At 37.6% G+C, this 15,889-nt stretch overlaps 1 protein-coding gene across 1 annotated transcript in view; it reads right to left on the bottom strand.

Moving 5' to 3' along the window:
• Positions 1 to 15,889, bottom strand: part of LOC137387710 (uncharacterized) — a 44,035-nt gene that overhangs the window by 16,940 nt on the left and 11,206 nt on the right. The window contains exons 8-15 of the mRNA XM_068074209.1: positions 12,111 to 12,265; positions 10,675 to 10,822; positions 10,368 to 10,472; positions 10,181 to 10,274; positions 7,781 to 7,989; positions 5,513 to 5,672; positions 3,870 to 4,060; positions 708 to 909 (exon numbers count right to left, since the gene is read on the bottom strand). Of these exons, the coding sequence (XP_067930310.1) occupies positions 708 to 909; positions 3,870 to 4,060; positions 5,513 to 5,672; positions 7,781 to 7,989; positions 10,181 to 10,274; positions 10,368 to 10,472; positions 10,675 to 10,822; positions 12,111 to 12,265 (1,264 nt within the window). The remainder of the gene's footprint in view (positions 1 to 707; positions 910 to 3,869; positions 4,061 to 5,512; positions 5,673 to 7,780; positions 7,990 to 10,180; positions 10,275 to 10,367; positions 10,473 to 10,674; positions 10,823 to 12,110; positions 12,266 to 15,889) is intronic.

Raw genomic sequence — 15,889 nt, 5'->3', positions numbered from 1 at the left:
TTTGCTGACCTCCACTCTTTTTATGCACTGCTGAACTAGTCGATATTGGCATCCAAACAATTTTTTGGCAGAGCAAAAGTCTTACGCTTTGCTATTCGAAAAACTTTTCGCGAAAATATTGATAAACTTTTAGCCCAAGCGCAATGCACAATTTTTAGTCTGAGACAATTTATGAACAAATTCGCTTCGCGAACAACCGTCCAGAATGTATCTCGTTCGCGAGTTGCGAAGCGTGTCTGTATACGTTATCAAAAGTGAGAGAAGAATTGCACACATATTGTGGTTCTTTTCTTAATTTCCATAAAGATAAACAATTTTGGATAATACTTTCAGCATAACGTAACAGAATATGCTATTGTCTGTACGTAAATGTTTGTCTGTAATGTTTGTATCAATTCCCCCTATGAAGATTAGGTAAAGCGCATCATTTAATCAGCTATGATCACTCATTGCTCTCAATTTCTTGTATATTTAAAAAACAATTGCTCTAGAGATTCTAAATTCAATTTCCTATGCTACTCAAGAATCCTTTTTAGCTAAAATTTTAGACTCATAAAAAGTGCTAATATACAACTAAAGTACAGTAAATATCATTTGAACAGTGAGGCCATAACTCAATTTGCGCCAACTCAAAACATTGTTACATATCATGCCCTGGATTAAATATGGGCTCACAACCATCGACATGGCTTTAGGTTTTCACCAACCTTGCATATAGCTTCATACATCAGCTTCAATGCTGTTCTACCATAGACAGTGTCATAGTTGAAATGCGAAAGATCAGCTCCAGTGGCAGCACGTCTGTCTCCTTTGGTTAGCGCACCCAAAGACTGCAGCCTACGCGCGACACTGGCAGCAAACCTTCTCTCCCCTCCAAGGTCTGTCGTCACCAGCTTGTATATTGGACCGCTAGAAGTAGACAAGACACATTTGACTATTTATTTATCTATTTATGCTCAACAGAAAAAGATGACATCATTTCCCTTCCATCAATTGATGGAAGGGAAATGAGAGATTGCAGAAAGCATTTCACGATCCAAGGCAAAATTAGTGACATTGGGCACTCAGGTAGTCTTTCCATTTTGAAAATTTACCTCTCGACTCAGGGTTGGAAAAAACCACAGTTTTTATGAAACAACCAGGTTTTTTGGTTTAAACCGGTTTTTATGGTCTAAACCGGTTTTTATAATTTTACCAAGGTTTTTTCAATTTTAAGTCTAATTAACATCCCTTACTATAGCTGCATGATTGAGTATCGAACATACATATGTGGAATCATCTGTTAGAGATGGTACTGTGGGAGTTGTTATGGGAAAAAAGAGAGAAAACATGGAAATTTCAGAATGAGTATAAATCAAACGTGATCGATGTAATACAGAGCAGAAATCTTATCACATAAAGTGAATATTTTACATACAGCTCTATGTATACGTAGGAACTTTAATCCCAGTGATTAGTCGTGTGGTAGTGTAGAGCAGAGCATAATGCAGATGCATTGTGAGTGTTTGGAGCAGTGGCGGATGACTCAACTTCTATCACCTGAATATTAGCATCACTGTCTAAAATGGTGTTTTCAGCTTGACATTTTGCTACGTGAGCTTTACGCCTATCTGCGTGACCTCGTGTTACGACAGCACACCTATTACATTTTGCCTTAAAACCTTTGTCTTTCAAAACACAACAAACTTGATAAACTGAATTCTAACAATCCAACTACTTTGGCCTGTGCCCAATAAATGAAATATTAGTTTGCAAACTTGAAGCTTTTGCCCAAAAGGATTTTATTGTTTTAATTTCTAATTATAAGTAATCTTTTCTCACTGGCCAGACTTGAGAAAGTATTCATTCATTATTAGAGACGATGATTGGATTAGTATATTTCACATGGTTTTTATATTTCATCAGTAAAGAGATGATCATATCACTTGACAAAACCAACTGAAAATGAAATTCACTAATTCATTGTTGTGCTAGGATTTCATGTAGGTTCAACTTGAGCTCTGCCATCAATTTACTACTGTGTCCTAAATAAACTTCCACAGCTGATAATTACATATAATTGCATTTCTACCGCACATGAACCACTAGGAGCTTAAAATATTATGTTTTTTCACAAAAAATCATGAAAAAAACCGAAAAAACCGAAAAAACCATAAAAACCCGGTTTAAACCACACGGTTTAAACCATTGGTGTAAACCGAGCCACCCTGCCTCTCGTGTCTCAAACAATTTCTGAAATCAATTTGTGAAACATGGTAGCTTCTGATGTTTTTTGCTAAAATATAATAGTTGGTCTACTATATCCACCATATCTACTGTATCCACCATATCTATCGTATCCACCATATCTACCGTATCCACCGTATCTACCGCATCTACCGTATCCACCATATCTACCGTATCCACCATATCTACCGTATCCACCGTATCTACTGCATCTACCGTATCCACCATATCTACCGCATCTACCGTATCCACCATATCTACTGTATCCACCATATCTACCGTATCCACCATATCTACCGTATCCACCAATCTACCGTATCCACCAATCTACCGTATCCACCATATCTACCGTATCTACCATATCCAAACATATCTACCGTATCCAAACATATCTACCGTATCCAAACATATCTACCGTATCCACCATATCTACCGTATCTACCATATCTACCGTATCCACCATATCTACCGTATCCACCATATTTACCGTATCCACCATATCTACCGTATCCACCATATCTACCGTATCCACCATATCTACCGTATCCACCATATCTACCGTATCCACCATATCTACCGTATCCACCATATTTACCGTATCCACCATATCTACCGTATCCACCATATCTACCGTATCCACCATATCTACCGTATCCACCATATCTACCGTATCCACCATATCTACCGTATCCACCATATCTACCGTATCCACCATATCTACCGTATCCACCATATCTACCGTATCCACCATATCTACCGTATCCACCATATCTACCGTATCCACCATATCTACCGTATCCACCATATCTACCGTATCCACCATATCTACCGTATCCACCATATCTACCGTATCCACCATATCTACCGTATCCACCATATCTACCGTATCCACCATATCTACCGTATCCACCATATCTACCGTATCCACCATATCTACCGTATCCACCATGTCCACCATATTTGTTGGTTTCGATCGCTGTGCCATCATTTAAAAGTTTTATAGCGAATTCTGTCAAAGTTTTTTTGCACCTCCCTCGATGTTAACAAGTTGCTTAGCATCTGATACAATCATCTTTTTTTTAAACAGCACACATTGTAAGTTTATGCTGATGAATTTATGAATTCCATAAGACTCAACTGTTTGGTATTACAAAACCTTTCACGCTAAATCTGTTATCTACTGGTCATCAGCTATCTGAGGACTTTGTCATTTAACAGTGACTACACAGTGGTTTAGCTCAGATAAATTATAAAGAGTATAACTGTAGGATATTATTCACAAATCCCAAAGTCCTTTTAAAATTAATTTTTGTGGTGAATTTGAAGAACCACTATGACAAACTAACATGAACTTGTGTCTCCATTCAATTGAATTTCAACTCCAAAATCTAGTTTACTAGTTTTCAAGAAGTGGAAAACTCTCGTTGTAGAATAGACCAGTGGAAAATAAAGAATTTGTCACTCAAATCTTTCCAACCTATCAGGTCCTAGTAAGCTACAGATGTGGTGTTGTACACTTTTGAGACGGTTTATCATGGCTACTGAACAATCAATACTCTCTGCAGCTGTCACAAATAGACTTAGAAACACAGATCTGGTCTATCGACGGTAGGAATACGCAGAGTAGCAACCCAACGACTCACCTGAGCTGATTTGATCGATGTGATCTCCCTAGCTGTTGTACCGCCTTATCAGCACTCCACGGCAGCTGGAGGGTGATATGTACTCGTTGCCTCTGGTTCTTACAATTCCTATCAGCGTGCAGAGAGATTCCCGTGCTAGCAGCGTCTGATATGATAGCAACCAACTTCTCACCAGACATGAACTTGTTTCTCTAAAGCAATAACATCAACAAGGAAATCATCTTCTGCCGCACAACATAGACTTGTGACTGTTATTGCGGTTCAAAAGCGACAAATCTTTTAGAAGCATTTCAAAACTACATGTTGAGTTGAAATTGTTAGGCAGTCTAATGTGCAGGGAGAGATTATCCGGGGTAATAAGTAAAAGTACAAGTATTCCAAAGTGTCAGAAGGCTGTTGATTAGAGCAGGCGGTACAGTGTTGGTCTTACAAGCCAAAAGTAGCGAATTCGAATGCCGTTGAAAGCAATCGCTTTCTTAACTTCCCAAAGAAGCTTCGGACAGATGGTCACAGCTCCACAGTTCTTATTATAGTAAAGACCAGTACCCTGACAGTCCAGTGCACCGTGAGAGATCATCATGTGTAATATGTTAATACGGTGTTAATATGGTTAAGTGGTGCACTGTTAGCCCACTGGGTTTTGAATTCTAATATTCGGGGTTCAAATCCTGCGCGGTACAATCTTATTTCCTAACACTACTAGCGTGGCGACGGAAGAACACAGCTCTTATTATCGTAAAGGCTAGATGAACGCTTGTCACTGCCGGGTGATTAAAATTTTTTTTTAAACATATACAACATTTATCATTCTAACTTTTAAACTTCCTATCATGAGAAGTGTTTTTGTGCAGTTCAAATAAATTGAGAAAAAAAATAAACAATGATTACAAGGATGCGAGTGTATAAAAAAGGGTACTGTTGCAGCAGAATCTCGTTGTAATCAAGGTTATGATGGATGATACTGGTACAAACGTGAAAATGAGATAATAGACTGTCTTTGTCTAGTACTTTGTCTGACCAATAGAGAGAGAATGTAGAGGCAATTCCTACTCGAGATAATACAATTGTATGCGTGAAGAGTATTTAGCCTTTACAGATTTACAGAGAACGGAAATAGGAGTGTGACGTCACATTTGAAAATGAAACGGTACATTCGAAAATTACAAATTAAAACAAATGGATGTAATGGATGGATGGTAATGATAATGGTAAAAAGATAACAAACGCAAAAAGTAATATAAATTAATAATAAAGAGTGCGTATTTAGGGTGTGCAATCGTGATAAGGATATATATGGTGAAAGCGTTGGAAATGACAGCTTAGCCACATGGTTAAGTGCGCTTGTTTGTAGAGTTGTGATTTGAATGAGACGAGTTAAAAGCCTCTGCGAAGTGGATTTTTCCATCGCTAGATTTTAATAGCTATAACTAGAAACAAGGATAATAGATAAAAAGATAAACAGTGAGATTTATAGAAATTAGATCTAAATGGAAGCTTCAAAAGAGCACTAATTCAGGGTAAGGGTCAGTTATAGGGTTAATCTAACCCTACAACTGACCCCTGCAACTGACCCTTACAACTAACCCTACAACTGACCCTTACAACTAACCTTTGCAGACCCGAGCCAACATGCTCGCACTTACCTCACTAATATTCAGACTCTGATCAGAGAGGCAACTCGAGTGCCGCTGTTCATATGTCGGATTAGATTTGGCATCTTTGCGGATGATCCGCCCCTTCCTGCCAGTCATCTCAGCTACTTGCGATGCTCCTCCCAGCTTGTCAATGAGCATGTCCAGAGCACTGCAAGCAAAACATCAGATTAATGACTGATTATGAAGTCGACTTCAACACTAGTGCACCGATGCGGAGTGGTTAGTACTTGCTTGTACCCCTCCAAATTGAGCTAGGGTTTAATGCTAGCACTATGATGTAACCCTGCAGGCCATCCAGTCAATAAATAGAGGCTACCATTGACCAGTGCCAAAACATTTGACAGACTGTCAAACCTTCAACTTCATGTAGGCATTAGCTGTGCTACCCGGTGTTGCCCGGGTATTAAAAATCAGCTTATAAACAATGAGAAGTAATAAAAGTTGCCTGTCAATTGCTATTAGTCTGGCACATTGCCAATGGAAAATTTGTAGTAAGCTTACTAATAAGAGCTACTGTTTTTACGGAGCTACGCCATGACTTGTCATGACAGAAAGCGCTAGCCTATTTGCTTCCATATACCGACATATATCGCCTCACTAATCAATCAAGCTTGTGGCTTAGTAAGTAAGGTGTCAGTCTGGCAAACAGAAGGGTCTGAGATCAAATCTTCAGCGATCCATTATTCCAAGATTTCAATAGCTATAGCTGGACTCACCTACATACGACCAACTATTGAGAAATAGAAAGAAAAGACAGCACAATGAAACCTATCAAAAAATAATGTTTACAACAATTTATTGTTTCCAGAATAAAGCCTACTTCGCATATATCCCATAGCTCACAGAGGCATGAGGGGAATGTCCCATAGAGGTGACACAGAGGCATGAGGGGAATGTCCCATAGAGGTGACACAGAGGCATCAGGGAATGTCCCATAGAGGTGACATATTAACCATTAAAGTACAGTTAATGCACCATTAATTAATGATTAATACATTAACTGGTAACTTTCCACAAACAAATTTTCTGCAGTTTTCAGTATTCCAAGAGACTTATAAAAATAGACAATAATCAGCAAGTTGCTGATTAAAGTTAACATACAACATGAATACCAACCAATTAGCTATAGCTTAGCGAACGGTTAATCTCTAATGATCTTACCATAATGGTCATATGTCATGGCTCAACTGTTGGTAAGAACACATATTACAATTCTGGTAGTAGACAGTACTTATGCGTAGAGCGGTGTACATTAAATACCCTAAACAGCTTGGAATGAAACATATGAAAACCTTGACCTTTGAAAGATTCTTAAAGCGATGTAAAGATGATACAGTAGTAAATACAATGGTTCAGCCGCAGCAAAATTTAAATTGTTGGATTTTTGAAAGAATAACCTTTTGTACTAGTTTAATCTGCACTTTGCCACCATGATATCAATGATAATATGACTAATTGCATTCATAAAACTGCAAAATCTTTGTCATCACATAGCAAAAAGTTGCATTTTCAGAGGTCACTGACAGGTGGTTTTACCTTAACAATAGCATTTTTACAAACATTTGAATAATAAAACTTTTACACTAAATAAACTAGCTTGGTGGCTCGGAAATTCCATAATTTCCTATTGACCAATTGAATGTGATCACTTGCATTCCTCAACTTATAACCAACCACTACGCTGGCAGTCCCGTGCGACGTGAGAGATTGTCAGGTGTAATAACTAGCTGCACAATTACATGTATTCCGTAGTGTGGCAAGACAGTTGATTGGCACAGGTGGTGGAGTGTCGGTCTAGCAAGCTGGAAGTCATGAAGTATTGGAAGCAAACACGCTTTACTTGGTTAAAAATTTGACTATAACGTTTGGAACACTAAAGATGCAGTTGCATACATAGTATTAAGAATACCAGCAATCTACTAGTGTTTACCTTGCTATTGACCAAAACCTCAAACAACACCTTTTTTTAAAAGAACCTCAACATTTTCATTCCCAGACTTAATTAATTGCAATCATCAATCAAGTGTGAATGAGCAGATGAACATATACCGTGATATATATCATATACCGTGGTATATATCATGGTATATGATATATATCATGGTATATGAACAGTTCTATGATATACGATATATATTATATACCATGATAAGAATCATATATATCATATACCATAGAATTGTTCATATACCATGATATATATCATATACCATGATATATATCATAGTATATAAGGGCCTGCTCTTGGAGGCTTACTTGTTAGGAAGTTCCAGATGGTTTGCGTATTGAATGAGTAGGTCTCTGTAGTTCAGCGACCATTGATCATAATGTAAGATGCCAGCTTCGTCTCCCACCTCTTGGACTACCGGGAAATGGTTGTTAAGAAAGTTGAGAAGAATCTCTCGACAAGAAGAAACAAAGCCCCTGATTTGTCGATCCCTACTCAGCCGGTCATCCATATTAGCCTGAGTAAAATATGGAGGATGGAATTAATAGAGTATCAAGAGTAAGAACTAATCTTGATACAACTGGCCAATGATAAGAATGTATATTAGGCAAGTAGCAAATACCATAAATTTAGACTGCTAGAACACAGCAATTGTTTAAACGAGATACCAGCAATAAAAAATTTCTTAATAAAAATCACAGCACTGTTAGCTGCACTACTTTTAGGAACACATCCTATGACTACCACTAAAATTATAATTTACAAGGATGAAAGGACAGTTATGCACCAAGTCATCAAGTTAAACAAATCAAGCATGAGAGGTACTTGAGAGATCAACCTCTTCGCTTTATTCTGATACATATACAATTTGATCACTATATTTGCATTCACAAGGGTCCAAGAAATATGCCAGCTTCGGCTAATAGTATGAGACTACAATAAGGATATTTGTGACTCATTCATCAAATGACTGGCAACAATCATTCAACAAACTGAAGTAGGTTTGTAGATGCTAATATATCATAAACAATTGTCCACCATTGTCTAAATAATATCAATTTAAAAATTCTTTATTCTTTTATTTGGAATAGCATTAGGGAAAGAGTGGACAACTCTTTATTTGACAAAAACATTTTTTATGAATTCATGAGAATACTAGATGGTACTAATATATCTAAAAACGATTCAGTGAATATTCCATGAATTTCCTTATTGCTCTCAAAGGAATAAAATATACATGGACTTTCTATTGAAAACAATCTGCAGTTAATATAATTGTGGTGACACTTGTGATAAATCACAAAAAGTGACGGCCCCGATGAATCACAAAAAGTGAAGGACCGTCAACCCTTACAACCTGTCAGCTTGGAGTTATTCCTTACACACTGCTTTCAATGACAAGCAATCAATATGGTAATTAAAAAACAACCGGCAGCCGTATCCGATAGCTGCATTTTTAGTATTTGCTAGACATGCTTGTTATCCTGGAAGCCCACTACCAGTAAAAATGAACAAAAAATTTGAGCTGAACTTTTAATAATCCGTCTAGAGCAGAAATGGGCAAACTACGGTCCACAGGCTAGATGCTATGTTGCCCCGATTTCTTTTTAATTTGGCCCGCTGAAGATTCCTACAGAATTAAGCTTTGATGCCTTGGATTGCCTTAATTTTCAATTCTTAGCATACCTTTTTAATTGCGATGAACCCTGTCACGACTCACTCTTCAATAGAAGTTTTTAAAATCCTTTAATTCGTATATAAATTTGTGTGATACGCAGCCAACTATCGGTGACAACAATTACGACACAATCTGTACTACTATTTAAAGCTATTTTTTGGGCTTGGCAAGCATGCGCAAGCTCTGCAGGTTGATAAATTTTTTCCCATTTTGTGAAGGTATTTATAAAAGCTATGTAAGAAAATTCCTGCTCGCCTAAAAAATTCATTTGTACGTGGATATCGCCTGGCACAGCAGTGAAAAAGAATATTTCAGGATGGAAGACTGTAAAAAATTGGAGAAATAAAATAAAGCTAAAAAGTCCAAGTGAAAGTAGCAGTCAGATCGCAACTGGTAGCTGATGTCAAGAAGCGATCGATGCTAAATAAATTTTTTTAGTTCTTTTCCTTTTGTTTCTGCAAGTATTATGAACACTTGTCTATATTACTTGTTTTTGACTATATCTTTGCAACACTTAATGGATTATTATACAACTTATTAATTTGCAGATTTACGGCATTCTGTTACATAACACAATGAGCTTTATCTAAACTGGCCATGCGGTAGATCGAGGCTCATATTTCTTCTTCTATTGCACCTAGACAAGCAGAATTGGCTGCAAACTAGCAAACATAAATATGCACAAAGAGTTTTTATGCATTGTCGGATATATTTAATGTTTTTTATATATTTATGTTTCACGTGTACTGTTAATAGCTGCATGTCAGTAAAGGCTGCCATATCCTGTGTTGACCCGGCCCACCTGTCAAATTTTAAAAGTCAATGTGGCCCCCAGGCTGAAATATTTACCCACCGCTCTACTAGAGGTGCCAGCATACGGATTGTCAACAACGCCTCTCCAACTAAGCTCACACAACAATGGTGTACACAATTCCTCACAAAAAAAACTATCGTAATTCTCCTAAATTTACAAGTGATATATGAATCCCATACAGGTAGATAATTCCAAAGCATTCATACTAACACTGACCTCTCCTGTATTCTGTATGCCAATGACAACACACTTGCCGCTGTTAATAGCCTCTTTAGCCTCAGATACCACCATATCCACCTTCATCGCTACACTACAACAACGAGAAACTTTGGCTAGCTATGACTTTAGAAAAGTCAGAACTAATAGTTCAGCAGTGAGAGGATATAACATAGTAACAACCCACCACAGCTGTTGAAAGAACCTCTGATGCTGTGACCAGAATATCTTGGCTTTTGATTGGCTGTTGCACCGACGTACAGCCAGAGCCAAAGCTTTGCGAACTTCATCCCTAATGCAAACAGAAACAGTAAAAATAAGTCATGGTTTGACCTCAAAACAAAAATACATTTATGAACGTGTCAATAGGTTCAGTAACATATTGAGCGCTATGAAGTGTGGAACTTTGAGCAAAAGAACAAGGACAGCTCTAGCTTTGACCAATGATCCTGAAGGTAAGCATTATAACTTTCTCAAGCAAGATAATAGCATACCATATGCGAGCAGCCATGTTATACACGAGTCTCTGCTGATCTGTAAGGTTACACTCAATGTTGTAGAACTGGGCATCTGAAAAACTGAGCATCCTAGACACGTACAGTCCATCTTTCTTCATGTCCATAGCAAGCATTTCTGCAACCCCTGCATGATAAAACTCCTACTCAAGAGTAGACAACTCCTTTTCAAATTGTGTAATGAGAATCTTGCATAGCGAGTAACCTTATACTAGTTGAGTGATGACAAACAATAAAGAAAAACGCAGATTCAGGGAATCCCAAAGCAAAGGCAGCGTTTAACCACTTATGAAGTCATGACAGCAGCAGATGAACAACATTCAATAAGTGATTTCAAACTAGATTAAATCATCTCACTGCACATGTAAATGGATAATTACTGCACAGAAAGAAAAATACCACGCAATGCCTATACAGATATCACGCCATACTTTTTATAGTTATAGCTATATATAGTTAGTGGTAACATTAAAATCATGAAGTTAATATCTACTCGGCGTATAATAAAGAGTTGCACTTTAAAATCGAAATGAATGAAAATTGTTACAAGATCAGCATCTTAGTGGATTACTGGTCTTCTATTGGCTATTACCGATACATACCAGGCCTATTAGCTATTACCGATATATACCAGGCCTATTAGCTATTACTGATATATACCAGGCCTCCTATTGGATATTACCGATATATACCAGGCCTCCTATTGGCTATTACCGATATATAAAAGGCCTCCTATTGGTTATTACCGGTATATACCAGGCCTATTAGCTATTACCGATCCGATATATACCAGGCCTTCTATTGGCTATTACCGATATATACCAGGCCTCCTATTGGCTATTACCGATATATACCAGGCCTCCTATTGGCTATTACCGATATATACCAGGCCTATTAGCTATTACCGATATATACCAGGCCTTCTATTGGCTATTACTGATATATACCAGGCCTCCTATTGGCTATTACCGATATATTCCTGGCCTCCTATTGGCTATTACCGATATGTACCAGGCCTCGTATTGGCTATTACCGATATATACCATACCATGCCTTCTATTGGCTATTACCGATATATACCAGGCCCTTGTAAAAAAGCTATGAAAATAACATATGACAGAAACCTGTGACCTAAAGAAATTAATGAATCCTTCAAACACACCACAACACAGCCTGGTGACTTGAAAATCTTCATGTCTATCTCTAACATGTCATGGCAGAAGCTGGCAGAAATGAAAGTACTTCATTTTCAGTCATTGCAAAAAACTTATCTCACCTAGCAAGTTCTTTTCTAAAGATCATAAAACTGAAAAATGAAATAGCACCTGCGACTAAAGCATTCTGCCGACTCGAATAACCACATTTACTTCAACATTCAACACTAACTCACTTACAGTTACTTTAATGTCACTCACCTAAACCCTTTTTCTGAATGGTCTCCAGGAAAGCTTCATAATTGGGAAATGGGGCAGCGTTACCCCACAGCCCCATCCGTTCCATGAAGGCCATGTTCTTAACATCTGTCACCCCTGTAGCGCTGCAGTAAAGCACCCGTGCTTTTGGCAAGGACCTACAATCAGCAATCTGTGTAAACAGAAAGACACAGCTTGCACAGATTTTTTTCAGCAGACGCTATTTGACAGACCAGCCTACGTAACAACTCATCAGCTATTTGACAGACCAGCCTACATAACAAATCAGCAGCTATTTGACAGACCAGCCTACATAACAACTCATCAGCTATTTGACAGACCAGCCTACATAACAAATCAGCAGCTATTTGACAGACCAGCCTACATAACAAATCAGCAGCTATTTGACAGACCAGCCTACATAACAACTCATCAGCTATTTGACAGACCAGCCTACATAACAACTCATCAGTTATTTGACAGACCAGCCTACATAACAACTCATCAGTTATTTTACAGACCAGCCTACATAACAACTCATCATCTATTTGACAGACCAGCCTACATAACAACTCATCAGCTATTTGACAGACCAGCCTACATAACAAATCAGCAGCTATTTGACAGACCAGCCTACATAACAAATCAGCAGCTATTTGACAGACCAGCCTACATAACAACTCAGCAGCTATTTGACAGACCAGCCTACATAACGACTCATCAGTTATTTGACAGACCAGCCTACATAACAACTCATCATCTATTTGACAGACCAGCCTACATAACAACTCATCAGTTATTTGACAGACCAGCCTACATAACAACTCATCAGTTATTTTACAGACCAGCCTACATAACAACTCATCATCTATTTGACAGACCAGCCTACATAACAACTCATCATCTATTTGACAGACCAGCCTACATAACAACTCATCAGTTATTTGACAGACCAGCCTACATAACAACTCATCAGTTATTTGACAGACCAGCCTACACAACAACTCATCAATTACTTTACAGACCAGCCTACATAACAACTTATCAGCTATTTGACAGACCAGCCTACATAACAACTCATCAGTTACTTTACAGACCAGCCTACATAACAACTCATCAGCTATTTGACAGACCATCTTACACAACAACTCATCAGTTACTTTACAGACCAGCCTACATAACAACTCATCAGCTATTTGACAAACCAGCCTGCATAACAACTCATCAGTTATTTTACAGACCAGCCTACATAACAACTCATCAGCTATTTGACAGACCATCCTGCATAACAACTCATCAGTTATTTTACAGACCAGCCTACATAACAACTCATCAGTTATTTGACAAACCAGCCTGCATAACAACTCATCAGTTATTTTACAGACCAGCCTACATAACAACTCATCAGTTACTTTACAGACCAGCCTACATAACAACTCATCAGCTATTTGACAGACCATCCTGCATAACAACTCATCAGTTATTTTACAGACCAGCCTACATAACAACTCATCAGTTATTTTACAGACCAGCCTACACAACAACTCATCAGTTATTTGACAGACCAGCCTACACAACAACTCATCAGTTACTTTACAGACCAGCCTACATAACAACTCATCAGCTATTTGACAAACCAGCCTGCATAACAACTCATCAGTTATTTTACAGACCAGCCTACATAACAACTCATCAGTTACTTTACAGACCAGCCTACATAACAACTCATCAGCTATTTGACAGACCAGCCTACATAACAACTCATCAGTTATTTGACAGACCAGCCTACACAACAACTCATCAGTTACTTTACAGACCAGCCTACATAACAACTCATCAGTTATTTTACAGACCAGCCTACATAACAACTCATCAGTTATTTGACAGACCAGCCTACATAACAACTCATCAGCTATTTGACAGACCAGCCTACATAACAACTCATCAGCTATTTGACAGACCAGCCTACATAACAACTCATCAGTTATTTTACAGACCAGCCTACATAACAACTCATCAGTTACTTTACAGACCAGCCTACATAACAACTCATCAGCTATTTGACAGACCAGCCTACATAACAACTCATCAGCTATTTGACAGACCATCCTGCATAACAACTCATCAGTTATTTTACAGACCAGCCTACATAACAACTCATCAGTTATTTTACAGACCAGCCTACATAACAACTCATCAGTTATTTTACAGACCAGCCTACATAACAACTCATCAGTTATTTTACAGACCAGCCTACATAACAACTCATCAGTTATTTGACAGACCAGCCTACATAACAACTCATCGAGTGTACAATGATAGAAAGCAAGAGTTGAGCTGAACCCTTCAACAGATCCAACAAAGTTTTCTTGTGCTAATGTTGGAAACTACTTACACTCATTTAGTAAAAGTATATAAACAGACTTGATATCATTTAAAGTTTAGAATATCCTGTTTGTTTATTTACTAGCCATTCAAAGCAAGACTCTGGTTCTTATCTCATTAAAGCACATCAATTACATAACCTTTTTATCATATATTTCGATACATCAGAGTCTTGGCTTTCTAATGAGCCATTGTTTGACATGGTGAGACAGACATTGGTTGGTGTTTATAGTATTTCCCCCAGAGCTCTACTGCATAAATGTTCAATGGTATAGGCTCGAAATTTTTAAAATCGGTGTTGTGTGCTCTTACCGCTTATTTTATTGCTTATCGCTTATATTTATTAACTACGATAATGACGCTAGTGGCAGGCAAAGGTAGGACAACTCCAGAGAACCAATGAAGATAACAAAGGAATCAGTGTCATTAGCTCTCCATGTACAGATTATTTCTATTATAAATAACTCAGATTCCAAGCATCATACTATGCTTTCCCGATGATATTATGCACTAGCCCTCTCTTTTTATTGTGATGTTGAGGAGAACGACTGAGACTAATTAATTTCAAGCATTGCGTGGAACATGCGATTGAGATATAGTCCTAGGGCCACACAACTGCAAGGTCACAATTTAATCGATGAGATTTCACTACCTTTATCAATGACAGTATATTTATTGAAGCCTAATTAACCCAAAACATGTGTTTGTATTAGTCGGGCGTTAGCACGATCCCCGGGCATTGTTGATTATCTAGAATCCTAGTTTATTATTAGCGCTCTCTAGGTTTAACAGCACCGATTGTCACAGAAAAGCGCAGCCTCAATGGCAGTGAAAGGGATCGACTACCTAAGGCTAAATAATAATTATGACATCAGATTGTGGGAACCGCAACCAAGTGTTTTTTATTGCAGGACATACTTTTGACACCGTTTTTCATAGTTCTAATATTCTTTGAGTATTGAATATAGGCTCATTCGAAAGCCAAGACTCTGATATATTGAAATTCATGTATATAATAAAAAAATATGTAACTTATGTGCTTTAAGCACTTTTAAATCTAAGTCTTTTGCACTAAATGGCTCTTGTATTACTCAAATGTCTAAAAAAACTTGAACTTATGGTGTTAAAAAAGTAAAACCATACAAAACTTGAGAAAAGTTTAGAAAAAACTTTAAAAAAATTTCACAACTGCTTTAAGACAGAATAAACGGCAATTACTATATACAAACAATGTTATACTACTGAGCAGGTCTTAAAAATTTTTAGCATAATAAAATTGTAAGTATTAACTCACTAACATAACAATAGAAGTTACATATATTTTTTATTATTTCAGTTTAGTATATTCGAAATTTTGGGTACTCAAGTACCACAACTTGAGTCTCAAAAAAAACCTA

This window comes from Watersipora subatra, chromosome 1, assembly GCF_963576615.1.
Source record: "Watersipora subatra chromosome 1, tzWatSuba1.1, whole genome shotgun sequence".
NCBI lineage: Eukaryota > Metazoa > Bryozoa > Gymnolaemata > Cheilostomatida > Watersiporidae > Watersipora > Watersipora subatra.
Note: the sequence above shows the minus strand (reverse complement) of the source record. Positions and strands in the feature narration are given on the sequence as shown.